This window comes from Merops nubicus, unplaced genomic scaffold, assembly GCF_000691845.1.
Source record: "Merops nubicus isolate BGI_N331 unplaced genomic scaffold, ASM69184v1 scaffold27895, whole genome shotgun sequence".
Taxonomy (NCBI): domain Eukaryota; kingdom Metazoa; phylum Chordata; class Aves; order Coraciiformes; family Meropidae; genus Merops; species Merops nubicus.
In genome coordinates, this window is record NW_008608737.1 from 23559 (window position 1) to 49742 (window position 26184).

A 26184-nucleotide genomic window follows, 5' to 3' on the forward strand; every position below is an offset into this window, starting at 1 on the left:
TTATGTAGCCTGCAATACCAATTACATTATTTTTTAATGCACCCTGTGGCTTAATTGTATTCATATCTCATGCTCTGCGCCCCTCCCACCTGTAGAAAGCTGGAGAAGTTACTGGAACAAGATTCAACATGATCCAACAAAATCATGTTAAATTAGCAGAGCCTGGAATTTTTTTTTTTTTTCCCCATAGCTTGCTTTTACTGTGCAATGAGATGCCTGCCTGGGTAATGAGAGGTGAGTTATGTGCCCAGGTCTAAACCTTGAATATTATAATTTCTATTTATATTACAACAGCAACAAAGTCCTTATTTGAGACTGAAGGTGCATACATGAAAAGGTGTAGTTCTTTCCTCACTTGATCGTATTAAAAATCAAGTTGCCTTTAGCAGTTCATGCAGGACATTTTCTACAGTGAAATTTTCTATGTTTGTCTCATGGTTGATCTTTTCATTGTTCATGCTCTGCTGGTTTAAAGCTTTCCGAGCTCTTCCTCATTGCCTCAAGCACGCAGATGAACAAGCTTTTGCAGCTTTCTTCTAACCTCACGCACTAAGGTTTGAACTCTTTCAAGTGTGGGGTACATTTGATTTTGGTTACTGACAGTAAATGGAGGACGGTGGGGCCTTCTGCCCCTCTGTACCAGGGTTTTCATCCTGTTCTTGATGTGCTTTGTGGTTTGGACACTGACCTCAGGAGTGATTTGCTTTTGAGGAGATGATGGATGCAGCTGTTCCTTGCATGTTTCTACCCATTCTGATAAAAAAAAAGTTTTGAATGTCTCAAAGAAGCTACCTCATTTGGTAGCAGTACACAGGTGATACTCTTGTAGGACAGAGAAGATAACTGTGAGGTAGTATTGTAATAAAATAGCTCAAAAAATCACTATTTATCTTCAGTAGAAAGTTAGGAAGCCTGTTGCATTCATGTCCGAAGAAAGAGTTTAGTTCCTGAGTCTTGGCCATTGGCCAAATAGCCAAAAAGAATTCCCAGGAAAAAAAAAAAGTTATTTTTGTTTTTCACAATGGCATGTGGAATCTCCCATTCTTTCCCTCACAGCCAGTCTTTTATGCCTCTTTGCTTCTATGCCTATGAGTTTTCATATAGGAGTTTTTGTCAGTAGGTCAAATACAACTTTCCCATTTGCACAGAGACTGAAAGTGTCTTCAAGCCAGTCATCAGGCTGAATTCCTCACTAGACCTCACTGCTACAGTGATAACTTGTGACCATATGAATGACATGCATTTTTATTTTCTAGGGTGAGAACAAATCTGAATATTTTTTAGGATTAACACCTGTAGGAGTTGTCGTCTACAAGAATAAAAAACAAGTAGGAAAATATTTCTGGTATGTATAATTTAAATGTGCTGCCTGTTGTGTGGAAATGTATGATTTGTGGTATCTATTTGAAAGGTCAATTGTATAATTAAAAATAAGTATACTTGGTGTTCCTAATCTTTGTCTGGATTATAAAGATTTTTAATGCTACGATAATCCAAGTATTGAAAAAAAATAGTTCACCTTTATTACACTCATGCTGAAATGTTTAAATACTGCAAGGTTTCTGTTGGTATGGGGTGCATACCTGAAAAAAAAAATCTGTGAATTTGGTATTGTCTTTAAATATGTACAACTTTATATTTTATTATGCGTTAAATGAAAGGCTTATGAAGTTCTGTGTGTCTTTTTGTCTCATATTACAGGCCTAGAATTACAAAAGTTCACTTCAAGGAAGCACAGTTTGAACTTCGAGTCCTGGGAAAAGATGTAAGTCTTTATTTAAGCCTGAAAGGAAAAAAAAAAAAGTAACCTTAGGTCTACTGAAATGGAAAATTTTCTATGTTCATCAAAATCTAGTTTATTTTATTGAAGTTTACTGCAAGTAACCATCAAAGTGAAATTAATTTTATTGATAATTACTGCAAGACAATTACCTGTATTGGTGTTCCTGATAGTGCTTGCAGTTTTATTAAAGAAAGAGGAGGAAGAAAGATTTTCTGTCCACATTTTGCAGGCAAGAGGAGAGAACTTCAGCAGAACAGTAGCGAAGTAGTAATTCTACAACAAACCTTTATCATTTTATATTGTGCTCTGTAAATTAGAGTAGACTACTTCTGCAGTGCCTTGTTTATGGTGTTACACACTGCTTTTAAGCTAGGCGAGTCTACAGGGAAATCCAATACGAAGCAAAATTTGGATGGAGGAAAACTCACAAAGTGGTCAGGCACAAATAATTTTGTAGTTTGGAAACAAAAGCAGCCGCATAATATAGCTCAAACTCCAGCTGTCAGAATTCAACTGTATTATGCTATTAGACCATTTGAGAAAAAACAATGTTGGTTCCCGTGGAGCAAAGATAGCAAGTTGATAGCAAGAGAAGAGGTTTTAACACAGAGTCAGTGGAAAAAAAAGGAAGGTATTTATGACTTATGAAGCATGTGGGGCAGGGGGAGGACAAGGAGAGTGCTGAGGATGGAGGGAAAATTATGAAGTGGAATAAACCAAATACTTGCAGTCAGTCTGTAATTTTTTGTATCTGATTGAGTTTAGTTTGCGGAGTTATTATTTGAAAACACTTTGTAGGTCTCTTTCGAATATTGGGACTGAAGTTTATAGCTTTAAAGAAGTATTAAGCTGCTGTCAGTATTCCCTTTTGCTGATTATCTGTGTATCTTCATTCATTCATAGTGGCTGTTAGTCTTGTGTGTGATTTTTCCGTGAGGCCGTTTAGTATGTTTGGTACATTCTGGGAAATGTAAGTGTACCACTGACTGCTTGTCTTGCTTCTATCATGGACAGCATTTCTTGTGCCTCTGCAGATGTATTGGGATGTTTTGCTTTTGTTACTCCCAAGTGGTTTGTTTCTACTTGGTATGGTGATTTATAGGAATTGTATTTCTCATGGTGTGTTTGTTGAAATCAGAGTTGTTTGAAGGCTGAGGGAAGGTTGAGAAAGTTTTTCTCAATGTTTCGTGCGAAGCTTGAATACTTGTTCATGTATAAACAAGTCTGAGTTTGACTTTGAGTGTATTGCAATTGAAGTGGAGCTGTATTTTCTGTTTGGTACCGCTTATGTGTAAGTTTTGGCTGAACCATCTGGAGTTGCAAAGCTTTAACATGCTGAACAGAAAACCTGGAAGCTTTGGAAAACACGCTTAAGTTGAGACTGGGAATGTTGATGGCTGGTGAACACTTACTGTTGTGATCATAAAGCAAACATTTTGACAGCACTGGGTAATTTCAAGTCTTGACAGGTACTTTTAGGAAATTGTTCAGGAGAACAGTAGGTACAAGGGTGTGTACCATCATTAAAATCTGCTTTGCAACCAATGCTTACTTGAAGCATTTCTACAGTGCTTATAGGCTAACAAGATTAGGAAAGGCCAGAGTGACCTGGGAAAGTCTTTCTCTCCCCTTTTTTTAAACAACCTGCTGGTGTCATTTGAGCAAGATTATGTATTGGAGTAAGTAAACAGTAGCTTAGTTTCTATATTAAAGCCGTAACAATTTATGCAGTTCTGCACCCAAAGGAGGAAAAGCTTATCAGTGTATTTATGCGACTGTATATTTCAGGACTCCTCAAAAACTTAATTCACAACTTTGTCTTATTCCTCTGAGTTTTTTAGTAAATGCTATCACTTTATCCTTCCATGTGGGACATGAGTTTGCAGTATATGATAGGAGAGTAAACACGTAATTTTTACTTCATCCTGCCTTCTGGGATATCACTTTATGGCACAGGCAATTAATACTTTCCTTGTTTCAGATGTTGTATACCAAGTCTGAAACATGTTACATGTTTCTGGTTAGTTGGAGAGAATGTCAGAAAAGATTCAGGAAAAGAAATAATAGTGGAGGCTTTCCCATGTCTTAGGTGGATCTTTATGTCATAGAGTGAAGGAGCTAACATCATGTAATAAGAAGAGCAAATTATTTCTGACTATATTGAATGTTTTGTGTGAATAATGTTTTCCATATTGAAGTGAAAACTGTGCAGGTTGGATTCTGGTTCATGTTTCCACATACTAGCTATCTTTATTCACACTGACAGGCACCTTTCATGGGTATACCAGCTTATCAAGAGGAAGCTGTTTGTTCTTTTAGTTCTGATGAAGTGTTGCTCTTCCCCTGCATGGGGTTATTTGTGATAAATTCTTTATTCTCCCTTCCAAAAATTTTGTCAAGATTTTTTTAAACCTATAGAAGAATTTGGATGTCTACTTCCACTAAGCAGGTGGAAGTGGACATCCTGATCTTCTTGACAGATGGCAGACATGGCAGTTGAAATGTACAGGCCCATGTCCTCAGGCTACCTAAAAAATACACTGTGGGGAGGTTGGGGGCTGTGCCTGTTTCAGCCATACTTATGGCTGCTGAGTTTGTTGGTCACATTGTTTCACTCTCTGTAAACCTGATGATTTACTGAGCAGACGATTCTTATGCTTACTGTCTTATAATAAAGTAGGGTGCTTCACCTTTCCTTTTTTGTCGTGTAACATCTTGTACTTCACATCTTTTCCATGAGTACATTTATTTTATGTTTAACTTCTTTACATTTTTCCTGCATACCCATTGATACTGTGTGCAAGAATGACCATCAGTGTTTTGGTTTTATCTTTCACTACCTTGCTTGCTTTATATGTCTTCTCCCTAAGGCTATTGTCCCTTCAGAAACAAAATACTGCCCTGAATATTGGACTGTCCGTGACTTATCCTGGCATGTGAGACTTATGACCTGGACCTGCTGACAGAAACTCTTTTCTCAGTGGTGTTAATCATTGAATCAGTATGTCATTGTCCCCTGAGTGGACCTTTGCTGTGAATTCTGAGCTAAAAACATGTTAGACTTTCTGTGAAATACCTAAGTATCAGCATGAAATTAGGAGCCTTTCCCTTCTGAGGACTGTACAGAAGCCATCCCTGCACATGGCAATTGCAAAGAATTTTTGAAGGTGAGAAAAGTGTATTTTCATACAGTTTCCTTTAAGAAAACTGAGAAATCCATCTGTTGCTTGTGCGCTGTTCCTGGTAGCATAGCTGTCTGTTGAGTAACCATACTGGAAATGATCCATCAGTATGGTTGGCTACCAAAGGCTCCCCCCTCCCCTGTGCATCAAGGCAGTGCCTATTCACAATGGATGCAGTATGTGGAAGTGGCCCATCAAAGAGGGGCACAGTATACCTCCTGCACTTTGCCCGTGTGGGGAACGTGGCTTGCTTCCTTCATTTCTGTCTCATCTAAGGACATGAAACAAAACAGAGGAAAAGCATACCTTGATAGATTGTGTAGGCTGAGAACATACATGCAATAACATGAAGGGGTGAGAGATGTGGAGCTTTTTTGCCTGCAAAGTACCAGGCACTTCTCTGCTGTTCTCCACAACCTCATATTGTGTTTTTGTAACAGTGCCTTTTACTTTAGTTGCACTGTGTCTGAACATGCAAGTGAATGATTTCACTCCTTCACAGAGTTTATACAAAGCTTCTGTACTTGTTAGTTTTCATGTTTCTCTTTCACCAACCAGAAAGTGTTGAACATGCGAAACACTTGCGTCCATTATTTTTGTTGTAAGAGAAAGGCCTTTTGGAAGTCTGAAATTTTTGTTACAAGGGATTTTGAAATTTGGGGTTTTTCAAGTCAGAACACAAACCCAAACACACAGTTAATGATTTACACATTTACAAGACATGCCAGCGTCTGCAGCCTTGCTTATTCAGATGAAGAGGCCCAGCTCAGCTGAATTCATAAGGTGAGGCTGGTAAAGACTGTTTTTCAGGAGGTATACCAATCACTGATGCATGCTAGAGAAACTTCAGGGCTATTCCAAAGCACACAATGCTATCCATTCCGGTGGGTGAAACCTGTCTAAATACAGGATTTTTTTGTTCTTTTAAATAGTCTCAGAAAACCCTGGAGATATGCTTTATTTTTCTAATCTGCTTTTTATAAGTGTCAGGAATCTGAAAAGTAATTATGTTAATAAGGTGGTACAGCTGTACCCCTTCTTGCCTTCTCACATGCTGTATTCCATCTTGAGTTACAAGTTGTAGGCGGCAACTTCTAATTTGATTTATACTTCTTGAGAAAATTGAACAGGGTTTGGGGTACGTTTCTCCCATTCTAAAGTTCAGTTTAGCTTAGAATTAAATTCCAAAGATAGCAGTTTAATCTTCATTATGGTTTAAGAATTACAAATGTCTTTTATGCCTTTTGCATTTGTACCCACTTACGTCCGAGTGGTAATAGGCGTGGGGATGAGAGGTGAGCAAGCACAGCAGGGCTAATACATCAGACAGAATGATTTTGGCTTGTTTTGGTTGGTTGGTTGGGTGTTTTCATGGCTTTTGTTTCAGAGCTGTCTTAGAAGGATTGTAAGATTAGTTCAAGGCTTGATAGCAAAATCTTCAGTAATGAACATTTCTGAAGGAGAACTAGAATTAAAATTCCTGCGTAAACTTAAATTCACTGTCACTAAGATATTACTGCCAGTTTTTTGTTGTTGTTGTTGTTTGTTTTGTTTGGGTTTTTTTTGTAAGTTCTTCCTTAGTCTTTTTTTTTTAATTGGTATAATTCAAGGCTAAGATAACATTTGTTTCAATTGTGACATGCTTTATCCAAACTGGAACAACATTATTGATTTTAATTTCCAATTTTTATAATATTCTCAAAGATTGACCTTATGTAACCAGTAATAATACATTGTTACATAAGCTATAATTGGTATGCATTAGGTAAATATATAAAACCACAGTATTTCCTATTGGAGTTAACAGTTGACAATGTCCAGGTATGTGCCTAGCCTGGCAAAGAGTAATTCTGGGAAGCAGTAGCTTCAAAGGTAGTGTTAATTTTTCTGCTACATGTGCTCTGTGATGGGGCAAGATCCCTTGTTCCATTGTGTTAATACTCACTGTGACTAGGAAGAGTGGTGTGTGTGCTGACAGGGTTCCTACTGTGGTTTTGGGTTTGGGTTTTTCTTCTTTATTTCCTGATCCTGGATTGTTGTGAACATGTGTACGTCTTGTGATAAATTAAAACAACTGAAGCCTGATCTGAATCACTGATTTTCAAAACATTTTTGGTCTGTGGACAAATGCAGTGCCTACTTAGCTTTGGAATATCCATGAACTTCACAAAGAAGGGATCTTCTGACTTGCAGAGGGAAGAACTGTCATTTTAAGTGTCTTCTCTTCCAGGCAGACTTGAACTTGTCCTTCGTAAGCACTGGGCTGCCTGGGTTCAAAGCAGCTCTGAGCTTCACAGCTGCGTAACCCCATTGGTGAGGCACAGCAAGCTGGAAGCTGTTACAAAGGGCAGTGCGGACACTCCTGAACTCCTGTCTCAACTCTAGCAGTTCCAGAAGCATTTTGTGGTTAGGTAGAGCAATGACCCCTCCAACTTGTCTCCTTTGAAGGCGCTTTTAACATGCTTTCAGTCTTTCAGTTAAGTGTGTGTTGGAGGCTATGGTGGAGTGCTGTGCCAATTACCAGCTGTTTAGTGGAGATGTCCTGGCCCTGCCAGATCAGTCTTCTGGCTGATCTGAGAGGCAGCATAAAACAGATATGGGCTGTGTTTACATGTTTGAGTGCCCATCTGTTTATAAGCTTGTAGTATAGTCATCAGTATCCCCTGTGCTAGTCTGCCTCTCCTCCCAGGAGTTAAAACGGGTGTTGAGGCTATGGCAGTGTGAGCTTTAGCATGTTTTAGAGACTGCAGGACAAGCTTTTAAAGCATTTAAAAGGAGAATAATATTTTATGTTTGTCCACACAGCTTTTTAATTTCTTTCGTTTCAAGGATTAGGAGAAGGTAGTCAAACAACTCAACAGCTAGATACTGCTGCAAGGGTTATGCCCATCCTTCTGCAGCTTCCTGCCACCTCTCTTGGTGGTGTACATCACAGATGTGATAAAAGATCAATGTAAAAATATAAGTGGTTTTCTGCTTGTGTGGTGAGCACAGATGGCTTCCTGGAAGACTAGACAAACACCAAAGCTCAGTCAAAGGAGAGAGGAGATCTTCAGAGTGTACAGATGACCAGGACCTCTCTGGAAGCAGTAAACCTTTAAGGTTTATGATGCCTCACCTTTAGTACACTGTGCACTCTGATAGTAACAGAATGAGTAGCAGGAAGTAGATTGTGAGGCACCAAAAAACAATGAATGAGTGTGGAATTGGCATTTCCTGTAAGTCGTTAGTAAAAGAATGATAGTTCTTTGTTTCTTTTGGCTCAGATATACGAGAATAGTGAGAAAAAAAACCAGCTAATTCTCACTATCTGTAAGAAATTACAGTTGTTCAAGATGCTAAAAATACTGCTTTTTATTTGAAACAAAAGTTCATGCTGTTAACAGGTAAGGTCATCCTTGCTTTATGTATACAAATCAGTTTATTCCTTTTGGGGAAAAATATTAAATCTGAAAGATATTGCTACCTTCAGTACTCCTTAAATTTTATATATGCATTTATAAATTGTGAGCGTAATCACAGTACTCTTGAAATCTTTAAAGAGTCTTAAAAAGTAAATGGTGGAAATCCTAAACCAAAATGCGCTGTTTGCAGTGTCATATTGGACTTAGTTGCAATAAGTTACTGAATCCTTCACAGAAAAGGTGAAAGATGGTGAGTGAAAGAATTATTGTCTCCTGTGCTGGTGAAAGATCTTGGAAATGAACATTTTAAGCTTTCTTTCTCTCTCTTTAGTAAAATTGAGCTGTGCTCTTTGACTTACTACCAGCATCTATTCTGAGGCAATAGTTGTCAGACATGTGCTCTTTTCCTTTGAATTCAAATAAACCTCAGTGTGTTATTAGAAAGCTTCCTGGTCTGTCCCCTGTTTTTTTTAGGCAGTTGTTTAGTTTTGTAGATCTGAATTCCATAACTTGTTGATGAATCGTGGGGCTATGCTGGTTTTTTTTCTGAATGCCTTTGACGGCTGCATACTAACTATAGATGTTTCAGCACACAATTAATAATAAAAATTTTTTTTCTTACTGGCTGGGATGAGATTTCTTCCACTTTAGAAAATAATGTCTTCAGATGATGCAAATAGTAATGTTTGCTGGTCAAATCTTTCAATCATGTGGCAACATAGCTATACTGTCCCTATTCTAGTCACTTACTGATTTTCATGTGACATGTGCCATCTGTTCTGTATATGTGAATTTTTTATACTTAAAAAAAAAAAAAAAAGAAAAAAAAGGACAAGTAGAACCTTTTCCCTTGATGGGAGTCTTTCCTTGAATTCCAATGACATTTGAGCTGGACTAATTATAAAAAATGGCAGAAATATCTTATTTTTAAAAGTCTCTTTAAAAAAACCCCAAAACAACCCTGACTTCTTTCCTTACATCACTTACCCCAACCCACAAACGCTCTTCTCCAAGATTCTGTAATTAAAAAAAAATTAAATTCAACAGAGAATTCTTTGCCTAAAAGTAACATTTGGGAGTGGAGAAAGAAGGAACAAGATCCTGCATATTAGAAGTGAGTCACTGAGTTCTTTCCTAACAGCAGTTAAATTGACTCATCATTTTGCATAAAGTTTGCAATAGCACAGGCCTAATCTGATATTATTCTTCAAAAGTGCATTGGTGATGGTAGTTGTGTGAGTTTATATGAAATCATGTGAGATGACAGTCTAATGTAGAAATTGTAATATAAATTAAATCATAGAATCATAGAATGTATTGGGTTGGACGGGACCTCTAAAGGTCATCTAGTTCAACTCCCCTGCAATAAGCAGGGATGTCTCCAACTAGATCAAGCTGCTCAGAGCCTCTTCAAGACTGGCCTTGAATGTCTCCAGGGTTGGGGTGTCCACCACCTCTTCGGGCAACCACTTCCAGTGATCTAGCACACTCATAGTAAAGAAGTTTTTCCTAACATCTAACCTAAATCTACCCTTTTCTAGCTTAAAGCCATTACCCTTCGTCCTGACACTACAGACCTTTGTGAATAGTCCCTCCCCTGCTTTCTTGTAGGCCCCTTTCAGGTACTGCAATGTCACTGTCATGTCCCCCTGGAGCCTTCTCTTCTCCAGGCTGAACAACCCCAACTCCCTCAGCCTGTCCTCGTAAGAGAGCTGCTCCAGCCCTCTGATCGTTTTTGAGACTCTCATAGTGAATATACATAAATAATGAAACCTGAAGGTACATTTCTGTCACATGTAGGATAAGCAAATTAAAAGTACCCCTTAACATATCTTCTTTATAACTTTAAAAATGTAAAGTTATAGTGTGATCTTTCAGTGGATAGGGTCCTGCTTCTGGTTGCCAGGGGAGAGAGAGCAACGTGGTTACTCTTGAAAAGAGTAACTCTTGAAGAGAATCAGTGGGTCTGCTCATCCTTTGTGCAAATCACAGATATAAAACTAAGCACTTAAGTTTACAGAATGATGGATACGTGGGAGTGTCATCTATGTGAAGATACCTGAATGTTTAGCTTGTTGGAAGCGAAGTAGTGTGATGTGTCTGTTGCTGCTTCTTGTCTGTTGGAAGTATTTTAAAGTTTGTGTATGTTTGACTTTTTTTCATCTCTCTCTGCCTTTTTCTTGTGACAACTTTTCACCATAGCATTGGTGCCGAAGTTATCTTTTCCTCCATTTTATCAGTTAGGGGAAAGGGGGCAGCCAGAAATACATGAATAATGAATATCAACTCCTGACTACGTGGCTGGTGTTGTCATGAGGATTTTGGGTTTTATAACAATGGGACATCCTTTGATGACTATAACCTGTTAGGGAGGGATGGAATACACCTGTCTTGAAGAGGCAGGGGATTCTTTGGCAGCAAGCTAGCCATCTTGGTGAGATGGGCTTTAAACTGAAAGACTTGGGCAGCGGGGTCCAAGATGGCAATACATGTGATCCCACACAACTGAGGAACAAGCCAGGCCAACCAGAGCAGCAACAAAAGTTCCTTTCTAAGATGAAAGCCATAAGGCAACCATGTCAAGGGTCTGTATGAGTATGGTGGATTCTCTTGCACCCCTGCAGGGAAATCTTGCTCAATTGTCTCTGAAATGCCTATACAGCAATGAATGCATCACGGGAAATAGAATTAACTAGACATCTGGGTGCAGTTGAAGAGCCATGATCTTCTTGCAGTTATGGAGATTTGGTGGGATGGCTCGCGTGATTGGAGTGCCATCATGGATGGTGGTGTACTTTTTAGTAGAAACAGATGAGCAAGGCGGCGTGGTGGTGGTCTCTTCATATAAGAGAGCAAATAGAGTGTATCAAGGTCTGCATGGTGGGGTGGGAGGGGAATATGAAGAATGAATTGAGAGTTTATAGATAAGAATTAAGGGGCAGGCTAATACAAGTGATGTTGTTGTGGGTACTTACTACAGGCCATCTGATCAAGAAGTTGTTGATAAGGCCTTCTACAGACAGCTGAAAGTAGCCTTACGATCACATAACAACTTTTTGACACAGGTAGTGGAGGATTCAGTGAGGAGAGGTGCATGGCTGGACCGTGTACTAATGAACAAAGGTCTGGTTGGGGTTGTGATGGTTGGGGGCAGCCTTGGGTGCAGTGACCATGAGATGGTAGAGTTCAGGATCATGCAAGGAAGAAGCAGGGAGATAAGTAGGATTGCAACACTGGACTTCTGTAGAGCTAACTTTGACCTCTTCAAATACCTACTCAGAGGAATCCCATGCGTTAGAACTCTAGAAGATAGGGGGGCCCAAAAGAACTGGTTAATACTCAAGCACCACTTCCTCCAAGATCAAGATTGGTGCATCCCTATGAGTAAGAAATCAAACAAAGGAGGCAGGAGATCTGCATGGATAAGCAAGGAGTTTCTGAAAAAAGTCAAGTGGAAGATGGAAGTTTACAGAATGTGGAAAAAGGGACTGGCCAGTTGGGAGGAATCTGTAGATGCCACTTCACTGGCAGAAACCCTCAGAACAATATTGTTTTGTTTTATTTTCAGTGCAATGAAACTTCCTTCTTTTTTGAAGCACGTAACAAGATTATATGCAAACACCTCTGGAAATGCTGTGTAGAACATCATACATTTTTCAGGTGAGTGATGCAGAAATTGTGGTTTCATTACCAAAGGAGGGAGACCTTATTGGTTAAGAACCTTGTTCTGTCTGCAGAGTGGTGTAACACAGGCTTGCTGCCTGGAAACATGTTTTTGGTTATAGAGTGCTCTTAAAACCTGATGCCTTCCCTTTTCCTACAATGATGTGAAACAATTTTAAAACTGGGTAGTTTGGTGATATCTTTTGTATTGGAATTCTTTTTGGAACAGTATCTCAGGTTGCAGAAAGTGGGCTTTAACAAGAGTGCCCACAAATGTATGCAGCTGGGTTTAAGCTGTCGCATAACTTTTTACGTATTTAGCCATCAAATATTCTGTGTCAGCATTGACTTGAGTGAGGCCTTTGGATTCTAGACATTGCTGTTTTCTGCTATGCACAGAATTTTTTTTTAAATAGAAAGACTAACAGAAATTTTATAATATTTTTCTTACTTACTGAAGTGTATAAAATGTTTCCAGTATTACACGTCTCAAAAAACTTTATTTTGTTATTGCAAAAACATGAGCAGAAATGTGCAGGAGTGTCTAGAGAGGAACTGTTCAATGGGATGCTTGGGGCTGGGTCTAGCAGTGCTGTAAATGAGTAAGCTCAGAATCCCCCCTGCAGTTTCATTACTGTGGCAGGATGTTTTTGCCTGCTCCTGTGAAACATTAAGTGAAAGGCTGCTGTTGCCAGCAGTTTACAGTAGACCCTGAAGTAAAGAAGTATGTAGTTGGAACAAGAGGTCATAAACATGTGGCTTTGTGGAGCTCTCAACCCCATATGAGTCTGCCTTGGAGATATGGATGAAGAGGAACTAGAAGAAAATAATTTTTTTTGAACCTAAAATTTATATTTTTCTTTTCTTGGGAAGGGGATTGTAATCTAGACCTATCTTTGTAACTTGCTCTGTTGTTTTATTTTTCAAACTACACAGAGTGCCAGAGAATGAATCAACCTCTCTGTCAAGAAAATTCAGCAAGTTTGGATCCATAGGTTATAAACATCGGTACAGGTGAATTTATTTAATTGTCTCAGTTAATTTCTTCTCCATTTCTTTTTTTCTCCAATGGAATTAAAACTCCACCCAGACCATGACTCAGAGTAGTTCTGCTGACAAAGCACAAATCAGAGCTCTTTTAACAGACTTCCCTTGGGAGTCTGACAGTTTGGGGACAAATGGGAGTTACTTCTCATTCTCCAGATTCCCAGAGTTGGCCTGGACCTGCTGTAGCCTGTAGTGAGAGCAAAAGCAGCTTGGGCAATGTTTTAAGTGAAGATCTCCTCTCAAGTCCTGAAATCATGCTTATGTCCTAAAGGGTTTTTCCTGGGGAATACCAAAACAAGGAGGCATACTGGCTGCCACCTTTCTTCTGGGAATTAGCAAAGGGTTGGTGCACAGAAGTGAATAAAGGCTGTAACTGTGATGCCCGTCTTTACAGTTGCAGCTGGGCTATGGCAAGGGCTATGGATCCAAATGATTATGTCTAATCCTGTAGCAGTACTGATTATGCAGTGCATTTGTTTTTAGAATGAAGATGAGGGCAGATCTGAAGGGAGATGGTGATATCTTCTCTGACTGGAATAGCTGGCAAAATTGAATAAGCATTCAAGGCTGCAAGCCTTGGATGATGCAGTAAACTTCAAGCAAGGGTGTACAGGGAGGACTTAGCCTCAGTATTGCCCTGTGTGAACCAAGCAGTGTGAAATAAAGAGCAGTTAATATTGTGATACAGAGGAAGATCGTAGAATGATTGAGGTTGGAAAAGACCTTTAAGATCATCAAGTTCAACAATTAACCTAACCCTAAAGTACACTACTAAACCCATGTACCTAAGCACCATATCTGCATGACTTTTAAACACATCCAGGAATGGTGATTCAGCCATTTCCCTGTGCAGCCTGTTCCAGGGCTTGCTAACCCTTTCAGTGACAAAATTTTCCTAATACCCAACATAAACCTCCCCTGGTGCAACTTGAGGTCATTTCCTCTTGTCCTATTGCTCATTACTCATGAGAAGATACCGGGAGTCACATCTCTACAACCACATTTCAGGCAGTTGTATAGCATAACAAGGCCTCCCCCGACCCTCCTTTTCTCCAGGCTAAACAATCCCAGTTCCCTTAGTTGTTCCTCGTAAGGCTTGTTCTTTAGACATTTCACCAGCTTTATTGCCCTTTTCTGGACCCAGTACAGCACCTTGATGTCATTCTTGCATTGAGATACCCAAAACTGAACACAGTATTTGAGATACTGCCTGATCAGTGCTGAGCACAGGGGGACAATCACTTCCCTAGTCCTTCTGGCCACACTAATTCTGATACAAGCCAGGATGCTGTTGGCCTTCCTGCCCATGTGGGCACACTGTTGGTTCATGTTCAGCCGCTTGTCAATCAGGACTCAGGCCCTCTTTCTGCTGAGCGACTTTCCAGCCATTCTTCCTCAAGCCTGAGCACTTGGGGAAGAGCATGGGGTTGTTGTGGCCCAAATGTAGGGCCTGGCATTTGGCCTTGTTGAACCTCATACCATTTGCTTTGGACCATCAATCCAGCTGGTTCCCAGACACATGGGAAGTTGAAGTCCCCCACAAGAACAAGGGGTGGTGATTGTGAAACTTCTCCCAGCTGCTTAAAGAGTATTTTGTCTGCCTCTTCATCCTGGCTAGGTGGTCTATAAAAGACTCCCACCTTGATATCTGCTTTGTTTGCCCTCCCCCTGATTCTTACCCATAAAGACTCAACTCTATCATCACCATCATTAAACTTTAGACATTCATAACTCTCCCTATTGTAGAGGGCCACCCCACTGGCTCCTTTTCCTTGCCTACCCCTTCTGAAAAGCTGGTAGCCATCGATTGCAGTGCTCCAGTTGTGCAAGTCATCCCATCATGTTTCTATGATAGTAACAATATCATAGTTCTCTTGCTGCATAATGGCCTCCAGCTCCTCCTGTGTGTTGCCCATGCTGCATGCATTGGTTTAGATGCACTTCAGCTTTGGTAGGCAGAGTGGGTTTAATATCCTCTCGCTGCTGTGCTACAAAGTACTAGCGGAATATACGATGTAGTTCAAAATGTAGGCTATCAGAAGCCTGTAGTTTTTACTGAGTTTTATTGAGACTTTATGTTTTAAATCCTGTTTAAATGACAATGTCTTTGTCTAATGAGTAAGGCACTTAATTTGGCAGTTGGAAGCCACTCATTTAAATCCAGTTCTGTCACATTGGCTGAGCAATTTTGAGCCAAGTGATTTATGGCCTGATTTTTAGAATTGCTTTAGAGTTGTGTATTCAGTGAACCTGAAAGAGAGAGGTGGAAAGCAGCAAATCAAAACCGCATCTAAAAGCCAGGCCCCTTTCTTTTTCCATGTTCATTTTCCCTGTTGGTCAAGTAGGGGTAAAAGTAGTTTTTCATCTTAGTAGTTATTTTGAAGCTTCTGAGTTAAAAGGCCCTATTTACTACAAAGGAAATTTCTAGAGTTCTTTTTCCATGGCCTGCAAATACACCAGGTTTGTTTAGGTTTATTTTTGGCTTGTCTGTCTCTCTCTCCTTCCTGTCTGCATTTGCACCATTACTCAAGAAACACAGGGATCATAATGAGTAAGCCTAGTAATCATTTGTTAGGCAGTTCTTTTTCGTTGCATCTTAGGAAGATTTTTCAAAAAACAAGGAAACCCCCAATTTCTCTAGCACCTCCTGGATTGGACTTGATATCTGTGGGAGGTACTAACGGCGGTACATAATACTAGGTCTATTACAGTTGTCCTCCGTCAATCAGAATTCATAGTCAACTGTCTGTTACCCTTGGATGTAAAATCTTGCTTGTAAGGGAGATGTTACTTATGGAGAGATAACTATGCCAGTTCTGAGCCTGAGAACATGTGATTGAATCTGGACTGTCTCTAGCAAGGATCACTGGTGTTTTTTTGTCCCGTCTTCTCCAACATATTTCATAATAATCCAGATTATTTGGGTTATCACGTTATGTGATGTGATCCAGTTGTTACTTTAAATGATAGGAAAGTCATTGTACTGACTTTTGTGTTTCTAGTTGGATCCTGACCTGCATGACCCCATCTCTAAAAATGCGTAGGCATTCACTGTGTTGGACCATTTCAGCAGACTGGAGCAGGGCAGTGGTGCTGGGGAAGAGAAAGTTTTGTACTTATCAGGACCTTCCAATTAATTGTAAAAAAAATAGCATGAAGTGGTTAACTATGTTTGAGTTATTCCTACTGGTGATGCATTTAAGTTCATTTTCTTTTTTTACCAAGTTTCAAGGGTGATCTGTGATATGGACTGCCATCTTGGGATGATGTTCATTACTGACAGCTATGTTTATACTGTTATATTTATCTAGAAAACATTGAAATATATATTGCCCGTCTAGTATGACTTATTCCCTGTTTTTCTGAAGTGATTCTTGAGGACTCCCCCTGGCCTGAATGAAAGTTCTAGTAAATGTGGGCAGTGACATCTAGTTACACCATCTTGATTATACAATGTTAATGATAAATAGTGATTATCAATTGGTGATTGACATGTTAACTCTTTTCTTGGAATTCATTCAGAGCAGCAATAACAGCATTTTCATGTGCTTTGAGAATCTTCTCTTGCTTATCCATCAGCTTTGATTATCTTCCCTCTGCTTTTAGTTCCTTTTGTTTATATCACCAAAAGCAGTGACAGTGTCGTTTATCTGTATACATCATTAACTCAAGGCAGACACCATAATCCCACCATTTAACTGTGTATGTATGGGGACCATAATTTTTATTTTTTCTTTTAAGTTGTCTAGGTACTTCTCAGACTAAGGGAGATGGTTTTAAGGAAAACAATTTCCTTGTCTTAAGATCACATGTTTTGATTAATACGTGGAGGTGTTAGTATGAGTGGAAGATCTTATCCCCAGAATCTTTGTTAAAAAGTGCTTCTGGAGTTTGCAAGGCTGACATGGTTGCCCAACTTAAAAGTTGATCAGAAGTCTTTTCTGGCTAACTTGGAAGCAAAAACCCCATTAAACTCAATATAAAAAAAACAGCATTACTGTGATGTAATGTTATAATTTGGGGTTTCTTGTCCTTTAATTCTTTTCAGATTTTGAGGAGATAAAAATTCTGCAGTGCTGACTACCTCTGTGGAGCTATTGGTAAAAATACCATTAGTATTTAGTGGAGTCAGTTCACATAGCTCAAAAAAATCTACGTATGTAATGTTGTATAGTTGCTTGGCATTTGCTAGTGTGATACTTATTTACTTCTGAATCATGGAACTGCAGGCGTTTAATCAACTAGGAGTTAATAGTAACAATTGCTTCTTGTGTAGTAAGTTTCCAGAAGCAAACATGGAGTTCTGGTGAAGAGTACGAGGCCTGTTTTACATTTTTATTATGCACATTATAATTCTGCTTAGTCAAATGGTGAGGAAGAATAAAATTAACATAAAAGAATTTCCTTAATAACTTGTTTAAATTGTGCAGTGAGGAAGAGCCTTGCTATAAATGGGATTCAGGACTTCCACTCAGTTTATTATAATTTGGGCCTGTGCTAGTGAGAGCACTTTATTACTGTTTCCTCTGAATGGGGTTTTTCCTGCCCTTTAGGTTGTCATTCCAATGGCAGAGAAATACCCCTTTACTGACTGAAACCTAACAATGTTAAATACCTGTTTTCCTGAGGTGGAAACTTACAGAAGGAATTCAGGAAATAATCCAATTACTTAAGAAAGTAGTATGTTAGAATATTTGAGGCTACAAAAAGTCACACTGTTTTAGCCTCTTCCTAATAAACCAGGATTTTGCTTTAGTTGCTTGTAGAAGACCTTTGCAAAAGCCTTTGATAATTCTGCCAATGACTGATCCAAAAGTCAGGATAGTGCTATTCTGTAGGAGAACTAGAGCTGGGATGAGAAGGGAATAGCTAACAAAACGTGCTGCCCAAAACCCGAGCATTTTATTTAAGTTTAAGATTCTGTTTCTTTGGTCATTCTTCAAGTGTTTTTCTATGATTTTGTTGCATTTTCAAGTGGCAAAACATCTTTGCACATGACCAGAGACCCTTCTGTACAGCTCCCGCGGCCTGACCAGTGCATTGAAAGAAGTCGCAGCAAGACTTACCCCAAAAGAACACAGCAGACAGGTAAGTTGTCCTCTGCTGAGCCTGTGGAGAGATGTCTTCTGTGGTCATAGTTCATTTTTTTTTCAAGAGGTGACTCAGAACTGCTGCAGTGTCCTCAAGGATCTCTTGGAATAGATTCTCTCTTTTGCCTTAGGTCAGAATTTATACCTAACCTTAACTGGATCTAAGATCTCTGGCTTTGTGGATGGGATCAAATGTAATAAATCCCCATGTTTGCAGGTCTAATGCAAAGTATAAAAGGGAAGTTTGAAAGCAGACAGTGAGAACATGTTTTTTTTTGGGATTCCTATCTCTTGCTAAAGAATTTCATGTCTGTGTGTGTTTTGGTATCCTATTGTTCCAGCAGATTGATGCAAGGTGTCTGTTTTATACAGCCTCTTAACATTTCGAGGGCAGTGTCCCTTTGTTTTGATATTAAGTGGGATACAAGTTAGTGCCATGCACTCTGCCATTTTAACATGCTTCAGATGTGTGAGCTGGAAATCTGTTCTGCATGCTGAAGATGTCAGAGAAAGCTGGAAGTTTTTACAGGTGTTACAGGAAAAGTATAAGATTAAGTACAGATTACAGGAGTCGTGCCCCAAATAATGGATGTTTCCTGAAATTTAGTAATAGAGACAAGAAGCTTTTCTAATGTCAAGTTCTAGTTCTGTGTGAGATTACATGTGTATGCTTAGCTTCATCTATGAGAGCAGCCACACAGATTTCAGTCAAACTTGTACGTGAAGTTAAATACATGTGTATGTGTGTTAGCAGTTTGAGAAAAAAAATGCCTGGGCTTTAAAATGCAAACAAGATTTCTCTTTATCATGCTTCAGTATGACATTATAAACTTCTGAGAGTCAGCAATTTTAGAAAGACAGCAGATATACACATCTGGAAACCTATGTTTATTCAGGGTGCTGTCTTTTGACTCAGAAACAAAGCTGATGTGTTCTGTCTTTTAGGTCCAGTGGGTCTTGAAGTGTAGTGTGATTAAACTGTTGCCCTTGGAAAATACAAGCAGTTTACAAAAGATTTAAAAACTTATTTTAATTTTATTTAGTTAAATGTAATAAGAGAAGGTTTGCTTTCCTTTCTGTGGTATCTTTTTGTTGTCTCTGTAGTTGTCAGTGGGTGTTTAAGAGGGTAAGAACCTGTTCACCTTTGAACCTAATTACTTAGACTTTTGTTCAGCTGGGCTGTCCCATTCTTAGGGTGGTAGTTCAAGGTGAACAGCCTTTCCCACCTCATTAGTGCCCAGTTCAGCTGTGCTGAAAAATGTGTGGCTACTCAGAGGTAAATTTGTAAACTGAAACTCAGGCCTTCATTGAAAATGCTGTTTGCCTTAGTGTGGGCAGTGGAAAGTCACTGTGCAGCACAGGTATGTGTGTTGTGGTGATTGACTTTTTTCAGTCTCTTTGACTGGAATGGTGAGCAAAAACTGAAACCTTCCTATGGCCTGTTCTGCTGATTCAACATGATGCAAAATTCTCTGGGCAATGTGGTTGTGTTTTGGTGGTTTTAAATACTTTGTTTTACTTTAAATAAAATGGCTGCTTTTTCACTATCTTCCTTACATGCATTTGTGTAATCTTAATCAACCATCTGGGTTATTTTTTGTTTTCATTCAACTTAACTGCTTGCCCTTGTGTTCCAGTTACGCAGTCATTTTCCAGTGGTGCAGGTGTATTACCTCATATGATTTTTAAGTTAAATTAATTTGTTTCATTTCCCACTTAAAATACAGGAAGAAGGATAACAGTTGTGTCATTCAAATTCCATCTTCATCTATAAATAAGCATATTTTTTACTCTTTATTTTTTCATAGTGTGTTCTGGTATTCACAGTGATAAACATCTTTCTCCATTTCAGTAGATTTTCAGCTGCTGAAGGTAAAATAATGCTACTTCTCCTCCCAGTGTCAGACACCATGTGGCAATCTATTACATGTTACAAAGATAAATCCACCCCTTTTCACCTAAACTGGTTCTAGCATATCGCAATGTCCATTTCGCACAATAAGTCATGACTGTTCATTACATTTTAAACATCACACGTTTAAAAATACTAACCCAATGTAGATTTTATTATTTCTGAGACAAAAATTATTCTGTAAAGAGCCTGGTGGTGTAAACAGAAGTCAGAGAAAGTTTTAAATATGTTTGAGAGAATAATATGACATTTCTCTTTAAAATAAATATTCCTTTTGTATAATGAGATTATGCCAATGGTTATAATTGAAGGTTAGTCCTTTTTTCTTGATCTTGTATTTCTAGTATGGTGTTATATTAAATAATAAATATGCCTTGTTTGACATTTGAAATAGAGTAATTTTTGTTGAGAAGTGCTGCTTATTTCTTAAGGTGTTTTCTACCAATCACCACTTAAATTAAGATCCACCTGGATGTGGCTTATAATATAGTTATTTGGAATGAAAATCAGAGTTTGATTCATTCTCCCAAACCCAAATAACAGCTTGCAAACAGTACTTACAGTACAGTGACTTCCTTCCACCTTCTCTGAGTTCAGCATCTTTCCTCACTTCTTTACTTTTTTCCTTTTCTTAAGATTGCAAGGTTAAGTGCATGAAAGGGTTCCTTTTTGCAGCCTGTTCAATTAACTGTTCTGGTTTGTCTGCTGGTGCCAGTAAAGGGACCAGAAACCGCAGCTGTTCTGGGGGCAAAGCTGAGGTCTTTGTGGGCAGCAGTGGAGAAACTTGACAACCTGAGCAACTAATAATGTTTCTTTGCACCATTGGTCCATTTAAGTATGCTAAAGTAATTAGGACTGCAGCCACTTGGTGAACTCTGGGTTAAGAGTTGGCGTGGGTGCCAAGACCAAGAAAACACTTTTATGTTTTTGGTAAAAATACGTGTCCTTTAAGAGAGGGATTGAAGGAGGTGATGCTGTGGACAGACAAAAGCTAGTTTTCTGGTATAAAAGCCATTGCCATTGACTGACTCTCCTAATAGGCTAGACAGTGCCAATGGTTTTGCTTTATCATGGCAGATTATTTTCCTAAAATCCAGATTACAATGGTTTAAAATGCAGTAATTTCCCTTTTGTCACTTGCTTAATATGTTTCATATCTCACATGTTCTAGGACTAGTGGAAAAATCAGACCAGGGAATTTTATGCAATCTATGTTTTTATGGTAGTGCATCATTTTTCGGGGCTGTATGTTTAGGCTGGCATTCAGGTTGGTGCTCAGTTGGAGAAGGGGGTTGTTGGTTTTGTTCTGTGAAGACTTATATATATGAGATTTGCATAGCTTGTTTCATTTGCTTATTCTCCCTGTTTCATTTCAGCCAAGAGAGGATTAACAGTTGCGTTTTGTTCTGTTTTGCAAATGATAAATTCAAACATGGAACAGGATCTCTCATTATTCTGTCTTACCCTCCTAGGGCAAGACTGATAGTGTTCAGCTCTTGCAACAGTGAGTAGGGTGAAAGCATTTATTCCTTCAGCTGAATGCTGCACACAGAAAGATCCTTGGGAGTGTCCTCTCTGGACAAACATTGATGTGACCAGACCTGTTGCCAGGGATCTGTTTGTTTAGCAATGAAAACCATATTGCTTAGGGTTTGTTGTTGTTTGGCAGCTGAGGACGTGAGTTGTCCCTGCCTTGTACACTGGGTAGCTGTATAAACTAGTATAAAGTAAGTGCTGCCATTCTGATTTAAAAGCCAGGTGGAGAACTGGGAGTGGATATTAAAATTACACTACTGTCTGTATTATAATAGTCCCTAAGCAACCATAGACTGTCACAGTCCCTTCTCTGATTAACTTAAATATTACCACAGGCACCTGTCACTACCCTGCTTCACCAGCCTCTGTCGTAGTAGCTAGAACTGTTGGTTTGGCATGTGTAAAATCACGAATCTTTTCCCAGAAAGTTGTGAAATTTGGCTTGAAAGTAAAATTTTAGAAAATTAATCTTGGGGTAATTTTATCTATTTACTTATTTATTTACTTTGAGCTTTACACTTCCAAGTTTATTTTAAATGACATGTTTTGTAAAAGGGTGGATGTGACAGCTTCTGCATTTCATGCTTGTGATATGAGATGCAGAAATTTTTGAGGCTACAGGTTTGAAAACTAGTTTGGAAAGTAAACATTATCACAGAGTAGACTGTGCTGGAGTAGACATACGGAAGTCCACTTTTGTAGGGTCTTAGAAACACACAGGGCAAAGCATGAGCTCTTACTGAATGTTTTCCTTTTGATTACACTATCGTAATGGATTTAAATATAAACACTACTTCCAGATAACGTCAGTGAAATAATTTTAGTTGATAAGACACAGGCATGACAAGCTAGTTAGCTTGCCAAGTTCCTGAAATTTTGGATGTTTCAGTTTTTGAAAATGTAATAGTCTTATTTAAATTGAATTTGTAAATCAACATCCAAATGGCTGTAAAAAGGAATTATAATATGTGCATTCGCCTTATTGGGAAAGTTCTGTGCAGTGAATGCTGACAGCAACTTGCCTGACAAAAGGTAAGCAACCAGGAAAACATGCTACAAATGAGATGTTCAAAAATTCTGGCTATGTAAGGTATTGTGAGAGGCCTATCACAGTTATTGCAACAGGCTTAGTGTTGGGACATTTTTTTCTGGAGTCTATTCTTCTATATTAATGATACTGTATCACTCAGAGGTGTACGTAGGTAGAACGGTACTGTAGTTAGTAAAAGATACACAAGGTGGAAAATATTTATGGACAGTTAATTGCAGTTTCTGTGAGAGTGGACAGATGCTCCCAGTTAGGCTAGTTATTTGTGCAAAAAGATTGTACAGGAAAAGGTTGGTTGGTTGTTTTAAAAAAAAGGCAAGGAAAGCAAAGGTCCTTGTGGGCAGCAGTGGAGTCAAACATGGCTTATATGAGGTCTTGCCTCAGTAGAAACCTCTTTTATCTTTCTGGCTAGATTCTACCTCTTTCTGATAGTTACTGGTATAGAATCATAGAATCCTTTAGGTTGGAAGGGACCTTTAAGATCAAGTCCAACCATTGAGCCATTAGGGCTCTAAAGTCCTCTGCAAAACAGATCAGAATCTATCAGGGTTGGAAGAGACCACAAGGGTCACCCAGTTCCAACCCCTCTGCCATGAGCAGGGACACCTCCCACTAGATCAGGCTGCCCAGAGCCTCATCCAGCCTGGCCTTAAAGACCCCCAGGGATGGGGCCTCAACCACCTCCCTGGGCAACCCATTCCAGGGTCTCACCACTCTCATGGGGAAGAACTTCTTCCTCACGTCCAGCCTGAATCTGCCCACTTGTATGTTGTCATTTCCTTGGTTTTCCCTCAACTAAGTACTTGTTAAAATAATAGAGTGGTAACCAGGGAACTCAGCAGTGAGAATAAGCTGCTTCTTTTTTCAGGACTTACTAGTACTGGCTGCTCCAAAAGCTGAGGTGGCCCACGTAGGCTGTGCTGCACCAGCCTTCATGCAGGGTCCTTGAAGCAGTTACAAAGTCATCACAGACTTTCTGCACTTGATTGGAGTGACTCTGCATGTCATGACCCACCATTACCTGACACCCAGAGACAATTGGGTGTCAGCAGAATGGTAAGGCTTTTGCCAAACACAGCAAAGCATCAGTTCTAGAGATGGCTATTACTTTTGTAACACTTTACCATTTACTCTTTTTTTCACAGTTGTTTCATAGCTATGACATGATTTAGAGCACGAGTTCTTATTTCTCCATCGAGTTATGAGCACTCTGATAGACTTAGTTGGAAGCTACCTCATCTACACAGTAATATGTGAAGTTCTGAAATGATTTTCTTTGAAAAAGTTGCATCTTTGCTGATTTTAATACTTCTGTGAGCAAAGTTATTATAGTGGGTAATTTTATTTTGCATATTTGATGGCCTAGGAAAGGCAAGCTAAATGTATCTGCATGCAAAAAAATATGGTCAGAAATCCTGAGATATCCTTGTAGTGTAAAACTTTGCCCTACTCTATTTTCTTTTCACTACCAGTCCTTAAAGGGGAAAATTTCTACTTCCTGTGCTGTCATCTTTATTTGTGGTTTTTGACTGTAGACATGCTTCTCTTTTTAGAGCTTAGAGGAGGAATTTTTAGCAATCTTTTATGGCCTTAATAAAGATTGGTGATTCTTTTTCTGATAATTTTTCTCATCCACATTAATTCAAGCAAGTGTGGTTTTGTTTGTTTGTTTATTTTTTGTTGTTGTTTATTTGTTTGTTCAGTAATTCTGTTGTTTTATCAAGCAGGTCATAGTGGCAGTGTAACACTTGCTTCATTTTTGAAAACAAACTATAACTGTATGCGCTGTGCTTTAGAGTCTGGAGAGTTGGTTATCTCTTAGTGTGTAAAATAGAAGATTTGTTCAGAATGGCAAAACTTTCCTTTCTGTCTGTGAATCTGTGTCTATTCTACATTTCCTTCTTCAGAACAGTCCAGTTCTTCCTAGTACTTATGCTTGTATAAACAACAAAAAGTTCCTTGGAAGGTGCAAATGTGGTACAAGACAGGACGGAGGCTGCTCCCCTCCCCTGCCAGGCATTAGTCTGAAAAACTGTAACAAGGGAACAGAGTAAACTAGACCTTTGTGCTGAATTAGAGAAGAGTCCAAAGGCTTTGTATGTCAAAAGAGTGGTATCAAAAGCTGAAGGATGTTGTGGAGAAATTCTTTCTCTGAGATTATGGGGAAAGTTTATAATGCAAAATCTCACCACAGCTTAATTTAAGACATTACATTTTCATTTTTGCCAAACAGAAAGGCTTTGAGTTTTCACCACTATATTAGCAACACTATGATACTGTTGCTTTTGTATAGAGGACAGAGTATGTCCTTCTTAACAGTCTTACAGGCTTTAGTCAATCTTTTTCATTGTCTTCAATGAACATGCTTCGATTGCTGTCCAGAGCTGATGTACATTGTCAGTGATGTTGCTTTGCTGTTTTACTTAATACCCGTTTCTAGAGGTGGTAACGTGGTAAGTAATGACTGAAATTACCAGTTAAATGGGAAGAGAATGTGTGAACTGCTGAAAAAAAATTACAGATTAATCTTAGTGGCCCAGAATGGAAAGTAAAATTCTAGCACCAGTAGGACTAAACCTGTCTTATGTTTGAGATATTACAACATACCAAGCTGAATGGAACAGTTCTTTTTGTTGTTGTTCGTGACACTGAGCTGTATATGTCAGTAGAGCATAGTCTTATCATGCCACTTTGATGTTAACCCAGTATGAAATATCCAGGTTCCCTTGGCCCCCAGTGCTTCTAAATAATGAATACATAAATCTGTTTTTTGAATCCTTTTACATGGGGTTCAAAAAGAAGGGAAAGTGCATGTTCCTCTGGCTTCTTCAGGTTCCTTTCCATGCCTCAGGTGGGGGCTTAAGGGCCACCTTGAAGTGAAAAGTGCAAGAATCTAAATGAAAAGAATATTGGACACAAAATTGGAAACTAGACAGGTAAATTCCAAATATTGGCCAAAAGCTTCTAACTTCCTGAAACTGATGCTTAGCTGTCTCTGTCAGAGTATTACTGTTTATTCTCTCTCTCTATTTACATTATTAATTTTTTAATCCATTGATTTAGAGTTACTGTTTTCCTGGTCATAACTTAGGATATATTGGTGCTGTGTTGCACTGTGTTGCTACATTAATTTGAAATGGTTTCTTTGAACAATCATAATTCATCTTGCTTTACCATCTAACGTAATGATTGTTTTAGAGGCTGTAGTTATTACATTGGAGATTCCAAAGCTTTTTTACAGCCTGTGTTGTCCTCTCAGCTTTCCTCTCATTGGTGAATGAGTGGGGAATTGCCTTCTGGTGGCAGTGGCATAATATGCCTTTGAGAACACCACCTTCAATCTCCTCTGTTTCATGTGGAAGAATGATGAATCTCTCCCACATTGAACTTTCTTGTGATGTGGTATAACTAGAAATAATGATAAGATGCAGAAGTGTGATTGTTACACACCCCTAGCAAGTACAGCATGCAACAGATGTCTTGTGTATTATTTAATCTCCCATGCTCTCTGTTCAGCAG

The 26184-nt window shown here is 38.9% G+C and overlaps 1 protein-coding gene across 1 annotated transcript in view; it reads left to right on the forward strand.

Moving 5' to 3' along the window:
- EPB41L4A (erythrocyte membrane protein band 4.1 like 4A) overlaps positions 1-26184 on the forward strand; it is a gene marked incomplete at its 5' end in the record, with an annotated part of 78270 nt that overhangs the window by 22884 nt on the left and 29202 nt on the right. The window contains 5 exon segments of the mRNA XM_008940324.1: positions 1257-1345; positions 1702-1765; positions 11938-12029; positions 12969-13046; positions 18055-18167. Of these exon segments, the coding sequence (XP_008938572.1) occupies positions 1257-1345; positions 1702-1765; positions 11938-12029; positions 12969-13046; positions 18055-18167 (436 nt within the window).